We start from the raw sequence: 16184 nt of genomic DNA on the forward strand, positions 1-16184 counted from the left end.
TGGATGCATGAGGCTGTGTCAGCTGGTGGATCACAAGTAGCCCTGGTAAGTTGTCTGTTCCTGCTGTTTGGTCATGCAATGAGTTGGTCTTGTTATTTAAATTAAAATCAAATTGCAGCTGTGATAACTTAGTCCTGAGTAACAGCAGCTGATGTCCTCAGTGAGGAATCCTCTTCTACACAATCTCATGGGGTCAGAAATGCCATGGATGTGGAAGGAAGAAAGCAGAGCCGTGTTTTCTTCCTGAAAGCAAAAAAATCTGCCTGTATTTGTTAACAGTTCCTATCGTATAGTTTATTGCTTAAACTGCTGAATTACTTCTGCTGTTTTATAATTAAGAATGTCTTCATGTTAATACTTGTAGGCTTTGCCACTTTTAACTATAAACGTTTCCTCAGCTCTGCATGTCACCAAATTACTGGCAGGAATGCCGGTCACAAGGCTGGAAGCAATTACAGAAGTCATGCATCTGGATCAAATAGACTTTATGAAAGGGAACTTAGTAGCAGAAAATGTGTTGAGTTTACAAACTCTTGGTAATAGCGAGTTTTAGCCACTGCCAGAGTGAAACTCTGAAGGTTTATTGAAAGAGTTAACGTTGCTTTAGTACCTACAGAAGAGTGGCTGGAAACTCAATTTCCATAAAGAAATGCCATTATTGGTTGTAATGGAGTCGCTGTGTTTATTCTAACCCGTGACAACCTGGCTGAAGCTGCCTGGGTTTCTCCTCAGGTGGGTCTTACTGAGCATCATGGCAGTGGATGGGGCCACCTGTGATCGAAGGGAAGATGGTGATTGAAATGATTCAGGCAGTGCAAAGAACTGCTAAAACCCGATAATTCCAGCTCAGATTTGTGGCGTGGTGTACATGAGCTATCTGTATTTCTTCTGTCAGACCATTGTTAGCACCCCGGGTGCAGTCGTGCTGTGTAAGCAGCTCCGTTCCGCCTCCCGTTCCTGTGGTGGTCGCGCTGTTCCCGCCCCCAGCGCCGACCGTTGACTTTCGAACGTCGCGGCCGTTGCGCTGTAGCGCATGCGCAGCTGTGCGCGCTGAGAGGAGCGGCGGCGCCGTGCGGGGCTGGCGGTGCGGGGAGGTGAGAGGAGGCGGCCGGGCTGCGGGACGCGAACAGCGGCAGCGGGAGGCGGGGGGGCCGAACCCGCGGTGTCCCGGGGCTGCGGGGCTGCGGGCCGGGCTGGGCGCTGTGCCGGCTGCGGCCCCGGGCGGCGCTGAGCGGCCGCGTTCCCTCACAGCCCCGCCGGGTGCCCGCAGCGAGCGCGGCCGGAGGGCGCAGGCGCCGTTCTGCTGGTTGGCCCTCAGCGATCCCTCCGTGTGCCCGGTTACCTCGGTGGTTGTTGATGTATTTCTTTACGTTGGAAACCTGCTCGTTTAGGAACTACCTCGCACAGCGGTGTTTGGGGCGGCTGTGGCCCGCGGGAGGGGACCCCGGGCTGGGGCTGTGTCAGGACGCTGCTGTGGGCTCCTCCGTCAGCTCGGGGGGCACGGAGCTGGGCACAGAGCTGGGCTGATGGAGCTGGGCACAGAGCTGGATACAGAGCTGGGCTGATGGAGCTGGGCACAGAGCTGGAGGTGGCCCTTCCTGCAGCAGGGGGGTTGGAGCCTGATGATCCTTGAGGTCCATCCATCCCAGGCCATTCTGTGGATACAGAGCTGGGCTGATGGAGCTGGGGCTGGTGTCACAGAGCTGCTGCCACGCCGGTCGGGCTGTTGGAGCACGGCGTCGTGTCCCGGCTTCACTGGGATGGATAGTTGGAAGCTGTGGCTGTTGGGTTGCGCTGCCGGCGCTGTTACCTCCATCGGAACCGAGAGCTGCTCGGGAGGCGCCGCTCAGCCCCATGAATCAACGCTGGGGCTGCGGCTCAGCCTGTTCTGTTTTCCGAGCACTCGTTCTGCCACGCTTCACCACGACAGTGACCTTTAAGTGGGAAATATTCCCTGTGTGTCATTTAATCTCTTATATTTCTTATCCATAATGCAATCTTGGGCTTCTACACTAGTGATAGAGGGGGGTATTGTGGACCTCAAACATTTCTGTTACTGGTTTAGCTTGGGTGCATTGAGCTGTTGGCAGCACCAAACTCCCTGGGTCTGACTGGAACTGGCTTAGGGTCACAGCTACCTGGTGCCAAATTCACCTTTTAAGAGTTTACCAGCTTGTTACAGCTGACTTTTGTTGTAGAGTTCCCTATTTACCCACAGAGCTGTATTCTAGATGTAATAGTTACTGCACGAGTGTTTGTATAATTAATGAGACGAGCAGTGGCTGACTCTCTAGGTCAGGAATGCAGCGTTGTCATTGAAAACACTGCGTTACTTCGTTCCATCCAAATTAAAGCTTGCTTTTAGAAACAAATAAATTAGACCCTTGAAGTCTGCACAAAGAATGTCAAACTAATGAATTTTAAAGCATAGCTGTGGCAGGTATGCTATATTACATGCTTTTATCTCACGTACAGCATTGCTAATGACAGGAGGGGAAGCTGACGGCTGCTCTGTGGTTCTGTTGCTACAAGCGTTCAGACACCCAACGTGCTCCCGCCCTGGTTACACTTCGGATTTCAACTTGTCTTCTAGCTTGTAATTTGCTTACACTGAGTGGCCCATCCGTGATGAATGCGTGTGTATGTACATACATTTGCTGCCAAAGCTCTGGACAGGAAAACATTTCCCACCTTCCTGCCTTTTATTTCTTCCCTTGGAAACAGTTTTTCTCGTTCCTTGCTGAACTGCTGCTGGCTCTGGATCTCCCTTCCTTGGCGCTTCCTGTCTCTGGCTGCCACCTCCTGCCTTCCTTCCACTGCTGCTGATGTACAGTCTGATTCCTCCTCTGCTTCTATGAGAGCAAGCAAATACTTTGCAGTTAAAAGCATCTTTGAAGGTTATTTTTATCTTGTACTTTATGTCGATGTTTATTGTTTATGAAGAACATTGCGATAGTTCATTTGAAGGGAAATTCAGCCCTGGACTTGAGGAAAAAATAATGTTTGCAAACATAAGAAGCTTGTGTGTTCTGTAGTTGTATTGGCTCCATGTGTGTAGGAGAAAATAATGATGATACCGTGAAGGATTGTTTTTCCCAACCACAAATGAAAACTTAAAATTCAGCAGAGTGGAAGGGACGTCCCCCAAACTGACAGTGTCTATTAGTGCACACACGTAGGTGTATTTCTCATAGTAATTAACTCCCAGAAAATAATGTATGTGGCTGGGGAATGGCTCTGGTGCACTTAGTTAGAAATGCTGGTGTCCTTCAGCAGTTCTGTTCCAAAGGTGCTTCTAGAAATGGTATCTCTTCCTTTTGGGTGCCTTCATCCATCGTGGCCTGTTAGAATAGTGGAGTTAAAATGAGCTAGCAGGTATTTTAGATTAACTGGCAGGAATAAAAAATGACCTGAGGTAAGGTAGATAAAGCTAAATGATATTCAGAAGATAAGTTGATTAAAGTTGACTTATTTAAAAAAACCGGCACATAAATCTCCCCTTTAACTTGAACTTGGTGCTTTGGGTAGCGATGGCCTTTAACCATTAGATTTCTGTGTATTGTGTTTGCTTTTCCGGGGCAGAAGCAATGTGATCGTTGAGCACTTTCACTTTGGAGTGTGCCGAAGTATTGGGGTGAGAAGAAGAGCTGCACTTCATTCTGCTCAGCCCGAGCAGGTTCTGTGCTGGAGCTGATGCAGCTGATGTGTTGTGATTGCTGCTAAATATCTTCCTGCCCTAGAAAGAAGAGGGGCCACTTCTGAGTGCAACATGCCCCTTATGGCGCTGCTGGCGAGCTGTGTCCATGGCTGAGCCCTGCAGCACTTGGCAGCACCGTGTGCTGTGCTGGAACCCGGCTGCACGCCTCCATCTCAGCTTTGAGGCTTCAGCTGCTCTGGGCAGCCTCTGCTTGGACAGCTTGTTCTCACAGTGTCACAGTCTGTGTATCGGATGAGAAGTGATGAAAGGAACAGGAAAATGCACCGAGGGATAAAGTCAGTGCTACTTCTACCTTGTTCTGTTTTGTTTGTTTCTCGTTGCTGTTTGTTTTTCAGAAATAGATGTACATCAACTATTATGAAAACAGCCACTAAAGAGATTGTGGTTTGTGACCTGACAGTATGATTTCACTGAGCTGGCAAACAAAAGCAAGGCAATATTACAAAAGATGGGAAATAGAAAGTTTTTATTTTCATGCTTAAAGAAACTCAGGAATAACACCATGAGAAATTATCATTAGTGACACTGTGCTTATGGGCCTTTGAGATGGCTTGTACCAGAACCTGAGCACAACTTAACTGGGTTCCACAAAGCAGGAATTGGAGCAAAGTTAGGAAAAATCAGTTTGTTTTTGTAGTTATTGGCCTATTCTAATGCAGAAAATGTTTCTTGCAGTCAGAATTTTTCCATTATTCTTAGGTTATTTGGAAATGAGTTCTTTTATTGCTTTTCTGCCACTTCCTACTGTAAAGAAATGTTTGTGTGTATGTGTGTGTGTGTGTATATATATATATATATATATATATATATATACATATAAAAACCAAAGTCTTACTGTAGATATCTGTACAATAGAGGTATATATGCTTCTGTCTTTTTAAGGCAGACGTTGGAAATATGTGAGCTGTATCTAATCACTTCTGTGCAGATTATAATTGCTGTATGTCTTTGAGCCAGTATCATTCTGTCTTTTTTGTTCCCTTAGCCATGAAAATGTCAGTGCAGCTGAGGTTACTGGTTATTAAATTTCACGCTGGGGCCTTTAGGTGAATAAGGCAACTTAAAGCTGGTGAAAAGAAAAATCAGATTTGTTTTCTTCTTTTTCAGGACATGCATCAATTTGAGGAAGAATTAACTTGCTCCATTTGCTATAGCCTGTTTGAAGACCCACGCGTCCTCCCTTGTTCCCACACCTTCTGCAGGAGCTGTCTGGAAGGTGTTATTCAGCTGTCAAGCAACTTCTCCATTTGGAGACCCTTGAGAGTTCCTCTGAAGTGCCCGAACTGCAGGAGCGTGGTTGAGATTCCTGCCGCCGGCACTGAGTCGCTGCCCATCAACTTTGCTCTGAAGGCCATCATTGAGAAGTACCGCCAGGAGGATCACTCTGATGTCACCACCTGCAGTGAGCACTACAGGCAGCCACTGAACGTTTACTGCCTTCTGGATAAAAAGCTAGTGTGTGGCCATTGCCTTACGATAGGAAAACACAACGGTCATCCCATAGATGACCTTCACAGTGCCTACCTGAAGGAGAAGGAGTCGTCTGGGAAAATCCTCGAGCAATTGACTGATAAGCACTGGTCTGATGTATGCTTGCTTATTGAAAAGCTGAAAGAACAGAAGTCTCAGTGCGAAAGCATTGTTCAAGATGATAAAAAAGTAGTGGTCCAGTACTTTAAGAAACTTAGTGAGACACTGGAGCATAAAAAACAAGTTCTGCTGGCTGCACTGGATGAAATCAACAGACAGATTCTGGAGGAATATGAACCTCACATTGAGAAGCTGAAAAAAATACGGGAAGAGCAGCTTGAATTGATGTCACTGAATACTTCTATTCAGAAAGAAGAGTCTCCGCTTGTTTTTCTTGAGAAGGTGGACAATGTGCATCAACGTATAAAAGCCCTGAAAGAGAAGGAACTGCCGGACGTGAAACCTGTTGAGATTTACCCCAGGGTTGGGCACCTGCTGAAGGATGTGTGGTCTAAAACCGAGATTGGTCAGATCAACAAGATCCTGATCCCGAAAATAAAACTGGTTCCAAAAAGGAAAGTACCCAGCAAGAGCAGCGAAAAGGAAAGAGGGAAACCTGAAGGAGCTCTCCAGGCTGCAAATCCTCTATCAGTCACCTTCATTCTTACAGTAATAATAGCAATAGCCGTGCTCTCATTTCACAAACCAATAGCAGCGGTTGTCATTGAATCCATTCCCACCTCTATTTCAGATTCCTTGTTCCTAATTTATCAAGACTTCTGCACCTGTTTGCAGAACACGGTGGATGTGGTGTGCCACAAACTGAATTTACTGGTGGAGTTTGTAGGGGGAATTGCTCCTTTTTGACTGTCCCTGTGATGAGATTTTATGTCAAAAGCACTGCGATGTCTTTATAGTTTCAGTTTTAAAGCCCAGTTGTTAGAACTGTGCTTTTCCTTTCTTTTCCCATACCCTTCCTTTTTCAGTATAGCTTTCCTCTCAGTTGACGTTCAGGCAAAGGAGGTGGTTTACAGTGAAAAGGTTTTTCATCTGCCCATGCAGTGAGGGAGGTAAGTAGGTGTCTAAACTGGAAACCATCAGGAACAGCTTGTGTGTAAGAAAGCTGTGATGGGTTTACAAACTGTAACCTGGAAGAGAGCAATCTCCAGGTTGTAACAACTTAAAAGTAGATGTAAAACATCTACTTTTAACAAAATAATTTTTAATAAAGCAGCACGACAGACAGGTGAAAGGTTTTTAAAAGCACCCAACCGCTCCATGGCTGCTCCTAGACAGGGCAGTATCTCGGTCTGGTGTGCACAGAGCTCTGCTTTTGCATTTTATTGATCTCTTTTTAATTGATATGGCCGTAGTCTTTAAGTTGTGTGTTAATGGACCTGGATTTCATTTGGTGTGTTGTTTGCTGGTGATATGATGCTGTTTACAGAGCAGTGTCTGTAGTTCCTGCAGTGAAGTACTGCACACCAGTTGTAGCACCAGCTGTGCACAAATCAGGTATTGACTCCAGCAGGAATTTTCACTGCTCAGATGAGCCTTGACTTCATGCTGCAAGATTTAGTGTGCAGTGAAAGTAGACACATACTGCAGTAAGTACCAGAACTCCCTTCAAAGTGAGTGCTGTAGGGATTTCAGATGTTACCAAGAGTCCTTAAACAACCTGACAATGAGTGTAAATTTATTTCCAGCCTTTCAGCACAAATGATGGAGACCTTTAACTTGATGCAGAAGAAAAGCCATAATAGCATTTTGTTCTGCAGCCAAATAATGGGTAACGTGGTGAGGTACTGAACTGCTCTCAGTGGAAGAACTCACAATGGAAGCAGATTTTGACCTGCAGTGATTTACAGATTGATTACAGACTGGAATAATTGTTAAGTGTTGCGGTTAGAACAGCAGAACATAGATAAGTTAACAAAAATGAGTGTATGTCTAATTTTGCCTCAATGCAAATAATAGCACATTCTAGCATAGCAGCATTCCTTGGGTGCTTTGTTATTTAAAGCTACTCAAGTTGTTGAACTAGTGATGTCATTGTGAGGGCAGCCTTTCACAACGTGGTGTTTAAAACCCTTGTGCAAACCCAGGCCTCCCCGCTGCTACCGGCACAAGCTGCTGGGGGGTCCTGCAGAACAGCAAGTGCTGCCACTGACATCAGTAAGGGCTGAGAGCTGCTGATGTGAGTGAAATGTCAGTGGGAAGCGGTGCTGCAGAGGAGCTGACCTCTGCCCTGCTTGGCTATGCTCTGTACTTGTAGCATTAGCAGTGGCAAATGCCATTGATGCTGCTGGTTGGATCACAAAATCATGTGTAGGCACAGCCTAGGACTGGTAAGTGCCCAATAAAACTGGACGAGGGTTCTGTCTCCAGCCCTGCTGGGTGGCTGCCATCAGGCGCGTTAAGTCTCACTACCTGGTGCTATGTCTGCTGCCACACAAACCTGCTGGGTTTGACCTATCTGCTTTTTTTTATTTTCATGACTTTTACAATTATGGAAAATTTATAATGCAGTTTTATTTTTCCAGATGACGTGAATTTATAAGATGTCTTTATCACTGATTGATAGAAGCATTTAGTACTCGTACTCAGCAGTGTACTATATATTTTAATAAATTTGCATATTCTTACCTTAGAGCTGACACCTTGGTTTCCTTCCTGATCACTCTCCCTCTAAGCCTGAACAGCTGGAAGTGTTTGGGGGCTCCCTGGGGCTATGAGACAGAGCAGCAGGGCTCACTGGAGCTAGAACATGGGTATCAAACAGTGCTTGATCTGATTCCTTTTCTTCCTCTAGGCCCATTTTTTGTGGCATAGACCAGAGCAAGTCTCTAAGACAGTGTGCTGTGTTTGGTCAGTGTGGATTTCATGTTATTTGCATTGTTTGTTGCAGGCCCATTGTGCCTGGCAGGGATGGTACACCCCAGCTGTGCAGAGCAGCTGTGTTGTTGACCATGTCTGTGCTACCGGCTGCAGGCAGTGCACAGAGAGCACAGCCTCTCAGCCTCTGGGCAGGCTTCAGGGTCAGTGTGCAACACCCCCATTCAGGACTATGATAACAGAAAGTAGAATGAGCTAATTTGGGCTAGAAGTAAGTGTGCTCAATAGGACAACAGTGAGGGGGAAATGTAAACAAGGATGAATAGCACAGAAAAGAATGAAGTATTGCTCTAGAACTGTGTGCAGTAAGCTTTTCTGCTAGTAGCCATCTTAGAGGAGTAAGCACATCAATGACTGGTTATTTTTTTCTTTAAGGAAATATGCGGATAACTGCTGCTAAGCTAACAGAAGTGACATGAAGCAGCATTTAAGACAACTGCTTTCTGTCCTGACGAGATATTGACATACAGCAGTGAGGAATCTCATCCCAAGGTAGGAGACCTTCTAGCTCAGGAACTGGTTATTAGTGACCACCTGCCAGGTACTGACCTGACTTCTGGGATCCAGTTCCAGGTCCTAAAGGTACCAAAAAAGACAACATTCAAAGCAAAACATGCATACAGAAGTGCTGGATGTCATGATGATGGAAATGGAAGGCTTTAATGGGTAGGCAAGCAACAGGAATAGGGTACAGATGTAAATAACCTTACCACTGCAGTGAAAACAAAATAGCTGTGTGAAATGATGGTAAGAAAGAGCAAGCATGGGAGAGTCACAGTGGGGCTGATAAACTGTAAGTGTACAATGTGGCCACAGGAAAGAGAGAAGTGTTGTCCTTCCTGTGTAATTACAGGGAGGGAAGGAAAGAACGGCCAAACCAGTTCACTACAAACTGGTTCCCAGCAGCCGATTCCTGGGTCACGTAGCTTTATGGCAGCAGCTGGAATAGAAGTCTGTTCCATTTTACTGCCCTGTTAATGCAAATCATTTTATATATTGACTTCACTTACTGAAATCCACAGGTTAGAATGCTTTGATATTTAAATAAGGATGCTCTTTCTTTGTTGGCATTTAAAAGCAATTTGCTTACTTTAGTACATAGGGGGATAAAAAGGTCCTGAATTGACATCATAATTGAAACAATAGCTGTAGCTTTTTTAATCAGTTCATGTAATTAAGACCCATGCAGACTGTATGATAAAGAATTCAATTTATTTAGATTTGGTTTTATTAACAGTCTAATGAGACTCAAATCTAAGGAGAAAAATTTCAAAATACAAAAGTATATTTAAAAAAATAGAGTAAGCAGCAGCAAGAATATTAATTTACACTGGGTCGGGTTTCTTTTCATTCATTCCGGTCCTGAGCTACGCTGTGCTCAGCAATGCCAAGTTCAGCCAGTCCTTTCGCTGCAATCACTTTGGGGTTTGTTGCCACGCTCTTGGTGGTGTTGTTAGTCTTGTATATCCCAATCAGTCTGTCCGCGATCTCAAACATGTTGTTCCGCAGGGAGATGATGATAAACTGCGCGTTCTTTGTTTGCTCCTGAAACAGAAGTTATTTGTATGAGCTCATGGCAGTTCAGCAGGCTGCGTTCTTGCGTGGTCTCTACATCCTGATTTAAGAACTGCTGATACATCACTGTAAATATTCAGAGCACGACAGCATCCAGCAGCTCCACAGATGCTGATCTCTCATAAGTTGTCCAGTTTTGGCCAAGTCCTACCTCGGCTTTCAGCACAAAGCATTTCAATTGACTCAAGCATCAACTTTCCCCCTTTTTTTTCCTTTTACATGACCTGATCAAGTGAATTGAATTAAATGAAAGCATACATAAATGTTTGCAGGATTTCAGTTTTAATGTGAATCCCAGTGGGCTGACTGGATTGTTCTAAGGGGGCTCCTGGAATGAAAAGGAAAACAAACCTGTCTATCTATCTCCACCCACTGAGAACTGGGGGCAGCAAACCCTTTGGTAAAGGGGACAAGCCCTGAAGAAGAGCAGTTCCATGATCCTGAGGCACAATGACAGGAAGCAACAAAACATCTACATTGGGTGCTGCTTTCAAAATAAAACCACCGTTTTTCCTTAGTAACTCAGGAGCAACAGAGCGAGGTCACACGTGCAAATACAAGCACTGTGGAAGCAATGTTTGAAGTGCTTCCCGAGCTTGAAGTAGGTGATCTTTGGCATTTCCAGCCTGTTCCCACAATGGGTGGTTATACTTTGAATCCTGACAATTTTAAGTTTAAATTAGGAGCAGAAACTGCTAAAATGCAAATGCTTGCTTGGCTTAAATGCAGTGATGATAGGATTATTAGTGCTTTTACTTTCAGGCTTTCAAAGATAGATCAAATAAACCTACCTAGTGAAGCTTGAGAGAATGAAAGGCAAGTAAAAACTCCAGGACTTTGGCTGTGCCTCAGAATGAAGTCACGAGCCTGGAGATGTGAACGCCCCACCAAGAGCATCTCAGCTGACTGGGGCTGGTTAGTTTTAGTGAAAGTATATTTTAAAGAGCAAGGAGCTGCAGCAGGGCTGTGCTGAACTGCAGCACTGTTGGCAAACTCTGCTCTTTTGACAGCTTTTCACAACGTACTATGAGGAGGTAGGGAATAATTAGAGATCCTCTATTAGCAGCTCTTGAAGAAAGCAGCAGCTTAGAGAAAAACAAGCAGAAAGCCACATTCTGAGTGCAGCCATGTGAAAACTCTGCATCTTACAGAGGTTCTGAATCTGGCTGTAATTGTGACCACCTTCCCTTTTTCTGACAAAGTCCCAACACAGTTGTTACCAGTACTTACATAGATGTAAAATGCTACAATGGACACGTTTTTGAAGTCCAGTGCTGCATCAATCTCATCCATAAAATACAGAGGTGTTGGCTTGTAATGATGAAGTGCAAAAACTAAAGCCAGCGAACTAAGAGTCTTCTCTCCTCCCGATAAGTTAAATATCTTCTTCCAGCTTTTCTTGGGAGGCCGAACACTGAAACAAAGTCAGTCTGTAAATTACTTCTGTTGGTGAATAAAAGGAATATGCCGTGGTACAAAGCAAGTCACAAGGCAGCAGGGCATTTGTATTGCAGCTCCCTGTGTGCACACAGCTACATGGTCAGCTGATGTTTGCCTCAGCTGCAGCTATTGTAACCACTGTCTGTTCTCTGGGAACTGCAACACTTAAGAACCACTATTTAATTATATTTCAAAAGTGTTATTCTGTTCTTCAATAATGAACATACTGTTAGGGCCATTTATGACAGAACAATGTCTGCTTTACTGCTATGATTTGACATGATTTCTTGGGGCAAATGAAATGGTTTGGGAAACAAGAATCTGAGGAATTACTTTGAAATCCAAGCTTCCTAACTGCTGCTTGTTTTTTAAGCGCTTCTTGAAGTGACATGACCCTCTTCGTTACTCAGTGTTAAGAAGCTGTGGCTTCTGTGAGTATCTTGCCAAGAGGTGGGACCACCATGGGTATCTCCAAAAATGTACTGTAAAAATGGATCTTTACAAGGCAATGCAATCATCAGGAATGGCAGCAAAATACCAAGTGTGCTCACATACCTGAACATGATTCCCTCAGAGAAGGGATCCAAACTGTCCACAAGTTCTAATTCAGCATCTCCTCCCAAAGTAAGCATCTGGTAGTTCTCCTTCAGTTTATTCGTTATTACATTAAATCCTGCCATAAATTCATTTAGCCGCTGCTTCCGGAGATCTTCATAAGCTTGTCTAAATCTGTCTCTCTCGTTGGTAATGTCATCCAATTCAGCCACACGTTTTAAGTACAGCTCTTCCTGTAAAAAAACAACAAAACACAACCAAAGTGCAGTTAAAGAAGCTGCCTCTAATTTAGATTTGATGCCACTTTTCTTTCTATTATCTGAAAACTTCTTTTTCCCAGAACAACCAATGGCCTCAAAACAAAAAGGAATTGAGAACAAACCCTCCCTCTTTGCACTGTTTGCTTCTAACGTGGACTCCCTCAGTCATTCAATTAACTTGAAATTGTAATTAAACAATTAGTGTCTATTTTAGTAGCTCTGTGCTTCAGGTAATCTCAGAGCTCTGCCCATGAGGGCTGCGGGTAGTTGGTGCAGAGCATCTCAAACGCTCCGGAGGAGCACCGCGGAGCAGCAGCTCCCATCTGCATTTAATCAACTTGTCTCAACAGCTACAAGTGGTTCTGCTTGATCCCATCTAATAGCACAGGTAGCCATTGCCTGTCTTTATATGTCAGCAGTCTGTGCGTAAAGGTTTTTTCTTCTTCCCCTGGGATGAGGCAATACTAGGCAAGAAAACCTGAATAAACTGATCCTTAAAAAGCTAAATGTGTTTTGGACAAGACCAAGTCATGCTGCTGTGCTGACATGCAGCGCAGTTTCAAAGCAATGAATTCTACTGCTGCACGGCAGTAGCAAAGCTTTACCTTTCTCCTGTATTCTTCAATAGCGCCAAGGTTGGGCTTCATTTCATGGCACTGTGCTTCCAAGAGAGCTATTTGATTAGTGATACTATCCGGGTCCTTGATAGCCTCGAGCTCTTCTTGACTGAGCACTGGGAGCTCTTCGGGTGGCTTATCTTCTATGGGATGCAATGATAATTTTGATATCTGAAAATCAAAATCAGTTACAAGAAATCTAAAGATGACATTAGTTATCACGAGTGTGTTTCCAAAATAGACATTTTTGCTATTAGTAGATACTGAGCCTTCCAAGCATTCAAAACTTCCATATTTGCCTGAATTACATTTTCTGCTGTTAGTTTTCTACTATGTTAACCTATTCATCTTTCTGGGGTATCATAATTCAACTTCTATGAACTGAAAAAACTGCTTACCTCCTTTTGCCAGTATTTAACCTTGGACTGATGTGTAGAAATATGGCTGTCAATCTGTTCGATTTTAAACTTGACATTAAGAGCTTCCTTCTGCAGTTCATGTTCGTCATCCTGAATGGCTCTCAGCTCCTTCAGCAAACTGCGGTGCTCCTCCTGAATGGCCGGCAGCGCTTCCTGCAGCAGTAACACACAGTGAGTGCATCCCTCAGTTGCATGGGAATTTACCCGTTCCTCACGTTACAGGTCTGTTTGCACTGGACTATTCACACATGTTTGTTACTCTCCACAGCCACAAGTGTGGATGGAGATAAAACACACTCTAACTGCTGGGTTAACCTGGTCCATGAGTTCTGAAATACCGCCTGTGAAAAATGCTGCAGTTTGTATTTGAAATCTGGATCTGGATTCAGCAAGTCCTACACTAATGTCTGTAATGATTTTTTATATCAGTGTCATGAAGCCCAAGGCTCAAATTGCAGGGTAGCTCTTTAAATGGAGCTATCTGCTAATGAACTAATGCCTGTATTCTCGGCCTGCCTGGAACGTCTAAGGATAAAGGTGAACAGCACCAATCGTGGTGCTGTACCTTTGGTACAGTGAATACAATGTGCAGTTCATTGTAGACTACATCCTCAATGAAGAAATACACCAACTAACATCTCACTTACTTCAGCTTGCTTGCTGTCGTTCAGAACCTCAGTAGCTTTGTGTTCCAGCACCGTCAGCTCTTCTGTTAAGTCTTTAATTTCTTTCTCATTGTCTCCAATCTCCTTCTCGGTGCGAAGAACAGAATCTTCAGATTTTTTCAGGTTTCTGAATGGACACCAAGGCATTCAGTACTTACAAGTATAAGCACAACACCAGAGAATCCAGAATAACTATTATTGTTAATTTTTCTCCTGATATTTCAATTTTAGCGATAGGCAAATAGCAGAAAAAACAACCTGATAAAATGGGACCTTTAAATCACCTGCAAAATGTTACAGCCTTTTAGCTCTTCAACACAAGCAGCATTTAGTTGGATGCACACAACTGCAAACTAAGATTTTCAGATGGAGAGACTTCAACTACGGCACCCACTTAAAACACACAGATGTGCTATAGGTTCTGATGTCAACAGATGCTGCTGTTTGAGGACAGAAATGACCCTTCTTGATCAGGTGTCACTAAGCTTTCTAGGTCTCTGATCCTCTGCCTGTAAAACACGCTAATTAACAAAGACCTCTTAATTAATTAACAAAATCGTAATTAAGAGCCAGTTTCTGTTTGAGCTGTGTGTTAAGAGAAAAAGGCTGAGATCTCCTCCCTTCAGTTTTCCTCTGGCCGTAAGGAAGGGAAAGCACATCTCGTAGCCTGACAGGTCCCCCAAGCACAAATGTGTGCAGCAGGATGCAGTGACAGCCTGAAGTTCAAAACGTCACACGCTGATGTCTACTGTACCTGTGTGCAGTCTTGATTGCCACCTGGGCTTTTGTAATAGTTGAAGTACAATCGTCTATTTCTTGGTTGATCTTATCAACTTTGTCTTGCTGTGTTTTAAGTTTACGATTATTGAAATCAATTATGAGGTTATGTAACCTTTTAACTTCGCTTTCCATTTTACCAGCTTGCTCAGAAACACGCTCATAATCTGTTGATAAACAAAATTAGCGTTAATGACACTGTGTGGTCTCTAGACACAGTTTTGTCTCTCTCAGTCATTAAGGCAGAAACATTCCAGATATTGGTAACCTCAGATTTTAGTGTGATTGAAAAAGTAAAGCATCTGCGTGCTGGGGATGCTATATTGCTCATACAGGACATCCAGAGCGCTCTGAATACTCACTCCTGCATTAGTAAGTGAACATGAATACAGTTTCTATCTATAATCCCTCTCCACAATAAGTACCTTTTTTATAACTACTGAGGACTTCCTCCATTTCCTTCTGTTTGTTTTTGTCTGGAGCAGCAGCTGTTACATTTGCTTCAAGTTCTTTAACTTGGCCTTTTTGACGAATTTCTTGTTCAGAAAAACTCTACAGAAAACAGAACTGTGTTAGAATCCCATACATAAGAAAGGTCTGTGGTACTGACAAAGCTGACATGGACTTGAGGCTGAGGAGCTGTTCTCCTGCACACACATATACAAACTGGACGTTGCCTCAATGAGACTTGTTCACCTGGATAGTCGCTGTGTACTTTTCTAAAGTACTTCTCATTTCCCAGACATCTTTCTGTAGCTTTGTTATGTCTTCTTCCAGCTGTAACTTTTCTTCTCCACACTGTACTGCTCTTTTGGAATCCCTCTGCAGTTCAGATTCCAGTTTGTCGATCTACACAAAAACGAAACATGATCGCTCTCAGTGTCACCACTACAAAACACAGCAAGCACTCGTTCACATGCTGGATGGTCTATGAGCTCTTAACAACTTGAGACTTTTCTTTAGCTGGGCAGAACATGGAGGTTGCTGAGAACATCAGCAGTGTATGAATTGTCAAAACATAACAAACTTTAAAGAAATTTCATTTTTAATTAGGAATATGCACTAACCTCTTCTGGTGAAACATCAATTGCAACCGAGGAGCCCATTCTGCCCTTCATTACTTTAGTCCCACCACCAGTCATTGTTCCTAAAGCAATGAAACAGGAAGAGAAGTCAGCATGCTTTGTTTTGCTTAGATAGCACCTATGAAGTGCTGAACACATCATCAGAAGTTTACGCTTCAATACCTGACTGCTCAATGACTTCTCCTTTCAACGTTACAACCCTCCACCTTTTATCTCTTTGGAATGCTACCCTGGTAGCATCATCCAAGTTCTTAACCACCAGGGTATCACGTAACGCAAAGTAAAACGCTGGGGAGAAGGTCTTATCTTCTACTTTCACCAGGTCAATCAGCCGAGGCACATTTTCAGGAGTTGGGATTTTTGCGAGATGTTTCTTCCATACGTCCATCTACAGGAAAACAGGTAATAACGGATGAAGTAATGCAGGTTCCTTTGGACAGAGTAATGAAATGATGCCATAATGTGAGATACACTGAGGCTTTAAAGCAAATGTAGATGTTCTTTCGTGAAATGTAACTTCTCAGAATGCTGAAACTTCCTTTCTTAGGGATCTCCACTTACTTGCATTATAATTAAATATTTTGCATTTTAGCTTTACCTATGTTGATAATTAGACAGTGCAATATATTAACGTACCACATATTGGTGTGTATACAGGTATCATCGTAGGGTAACTCGACAATGTAATTTGTTTTGCCGCAGCACTAG

At 43.7% G+C, this 16184-nt stretch overlaps 2 protein-coding genes across 6 annotated transcripts in view; one reads left to right on the forward strand and one right to left on the reverse strand.

Moving 5' to 3' along the window:
• Positions 1-984: 984 nt before the first annotated feature.
• TRIM59 (tripartite motif containing 59) lies at positions 985-7845 on the forward strand. Of its 3 annotated transcripts, none has more exons than XM_015872081.2 (2): positions 985-1094; positions 4826-7845. In XM_015872081.2, exon 2 carries the CDS (start codon positions 4829-4831, stop codon positions 6053-6055), a length of 1227 nt encoding a protein of 408 aa, XP_015727567.1. In that variant the 5' UTR covers positions 985-1094; positions 4826-4828; the 3' UTR covers positions 6056-7845. The 3 variants fall into 3 exon arrangements, with proteins under 3 accessions (XP_015727567.1, XP_015727569.1, XP_015727568.1); XM_015872083.2 differs by lacking the exon at positions 985-1094 and adding an exon at positions 2738-2897; XM_015872082.2 differs by lacking the exon at positions 985-1094 and adding an exon at positions 2970-3993.
• A 1431-nt stretch (positions 7846-9276) lies between these two features.
• Positions 9277-16184, reverse strand: part of SMC4 (structural maintenance of chromosomes 4) — a 29501-nt gene continuing 22593 nt past the window's right edge. For 2 of the 3 annotated variants that reach the window (XM_015872072.1, XM_015872073.2), the window contains exons 14-24: positions 15639-15864; positions 15459-15538; positions 15088-15240; positions 14817-14943; positions 14369-14558; positions 13597-13741; positions 12929-13102; positions 12519-12701; positions 11654-11886; positions 10889-11072; positions 9279-9628 (exon numbers count right to left, since the gene is read on the reverse strand). In XM_015872072.1, coding sequence (XP_015727558.1) covers positions 9431-9628; positions 10889-11072; positions 11654-11886; positions 12519-12701; positions 12929-13102; positions 13597-13741; positions 14369-14558; positions 14817-14943; positions 15088-15240; positions 15459-15538; positions 15639-15864 — 1893 coding nt within the window. In that variant the 3' untranslated portion in view covers positions 9279-9430. Of the gene's footprint in view, positions 9629-10888; positions 11073-11653; positions 11887-12518; positions 12702-12928; positions 13103-13596; positions 13742-14368; positions 14559-14816; positions 14944-15087; positions 15241-15458; positions 15539-15638; positions 15865-16184 lie in introns of all 3 variants that reach the window. The other variant, XM_015872074.2, reaches the window with a different exon arrangement.

This window comes from Coturnix japonica, chromosome 9 (assembly GCF_001577835.2).
Source record: "Coturnix japonica isolate 7356 chromosome 9, Coturnix japonica 2.1, whole genome shotgun sequence".
Taxonomy (NCBI): domain Eukaryota; kingdom Metazoa; phylum Chordata; class Aves; order Galliformes; family Phasianidae; genus Coturnix; species Coturnix japonica.

What these genes read in the sequence shown, in the direction of transcription:
- TRIM59 (XM_015872081.2), top strand. Translation starts at nt 4,829, where the DNA reads ATGCATCAATTTGAGGAAGAATTAACTTGCTCCATTTGCTATAGCCTG.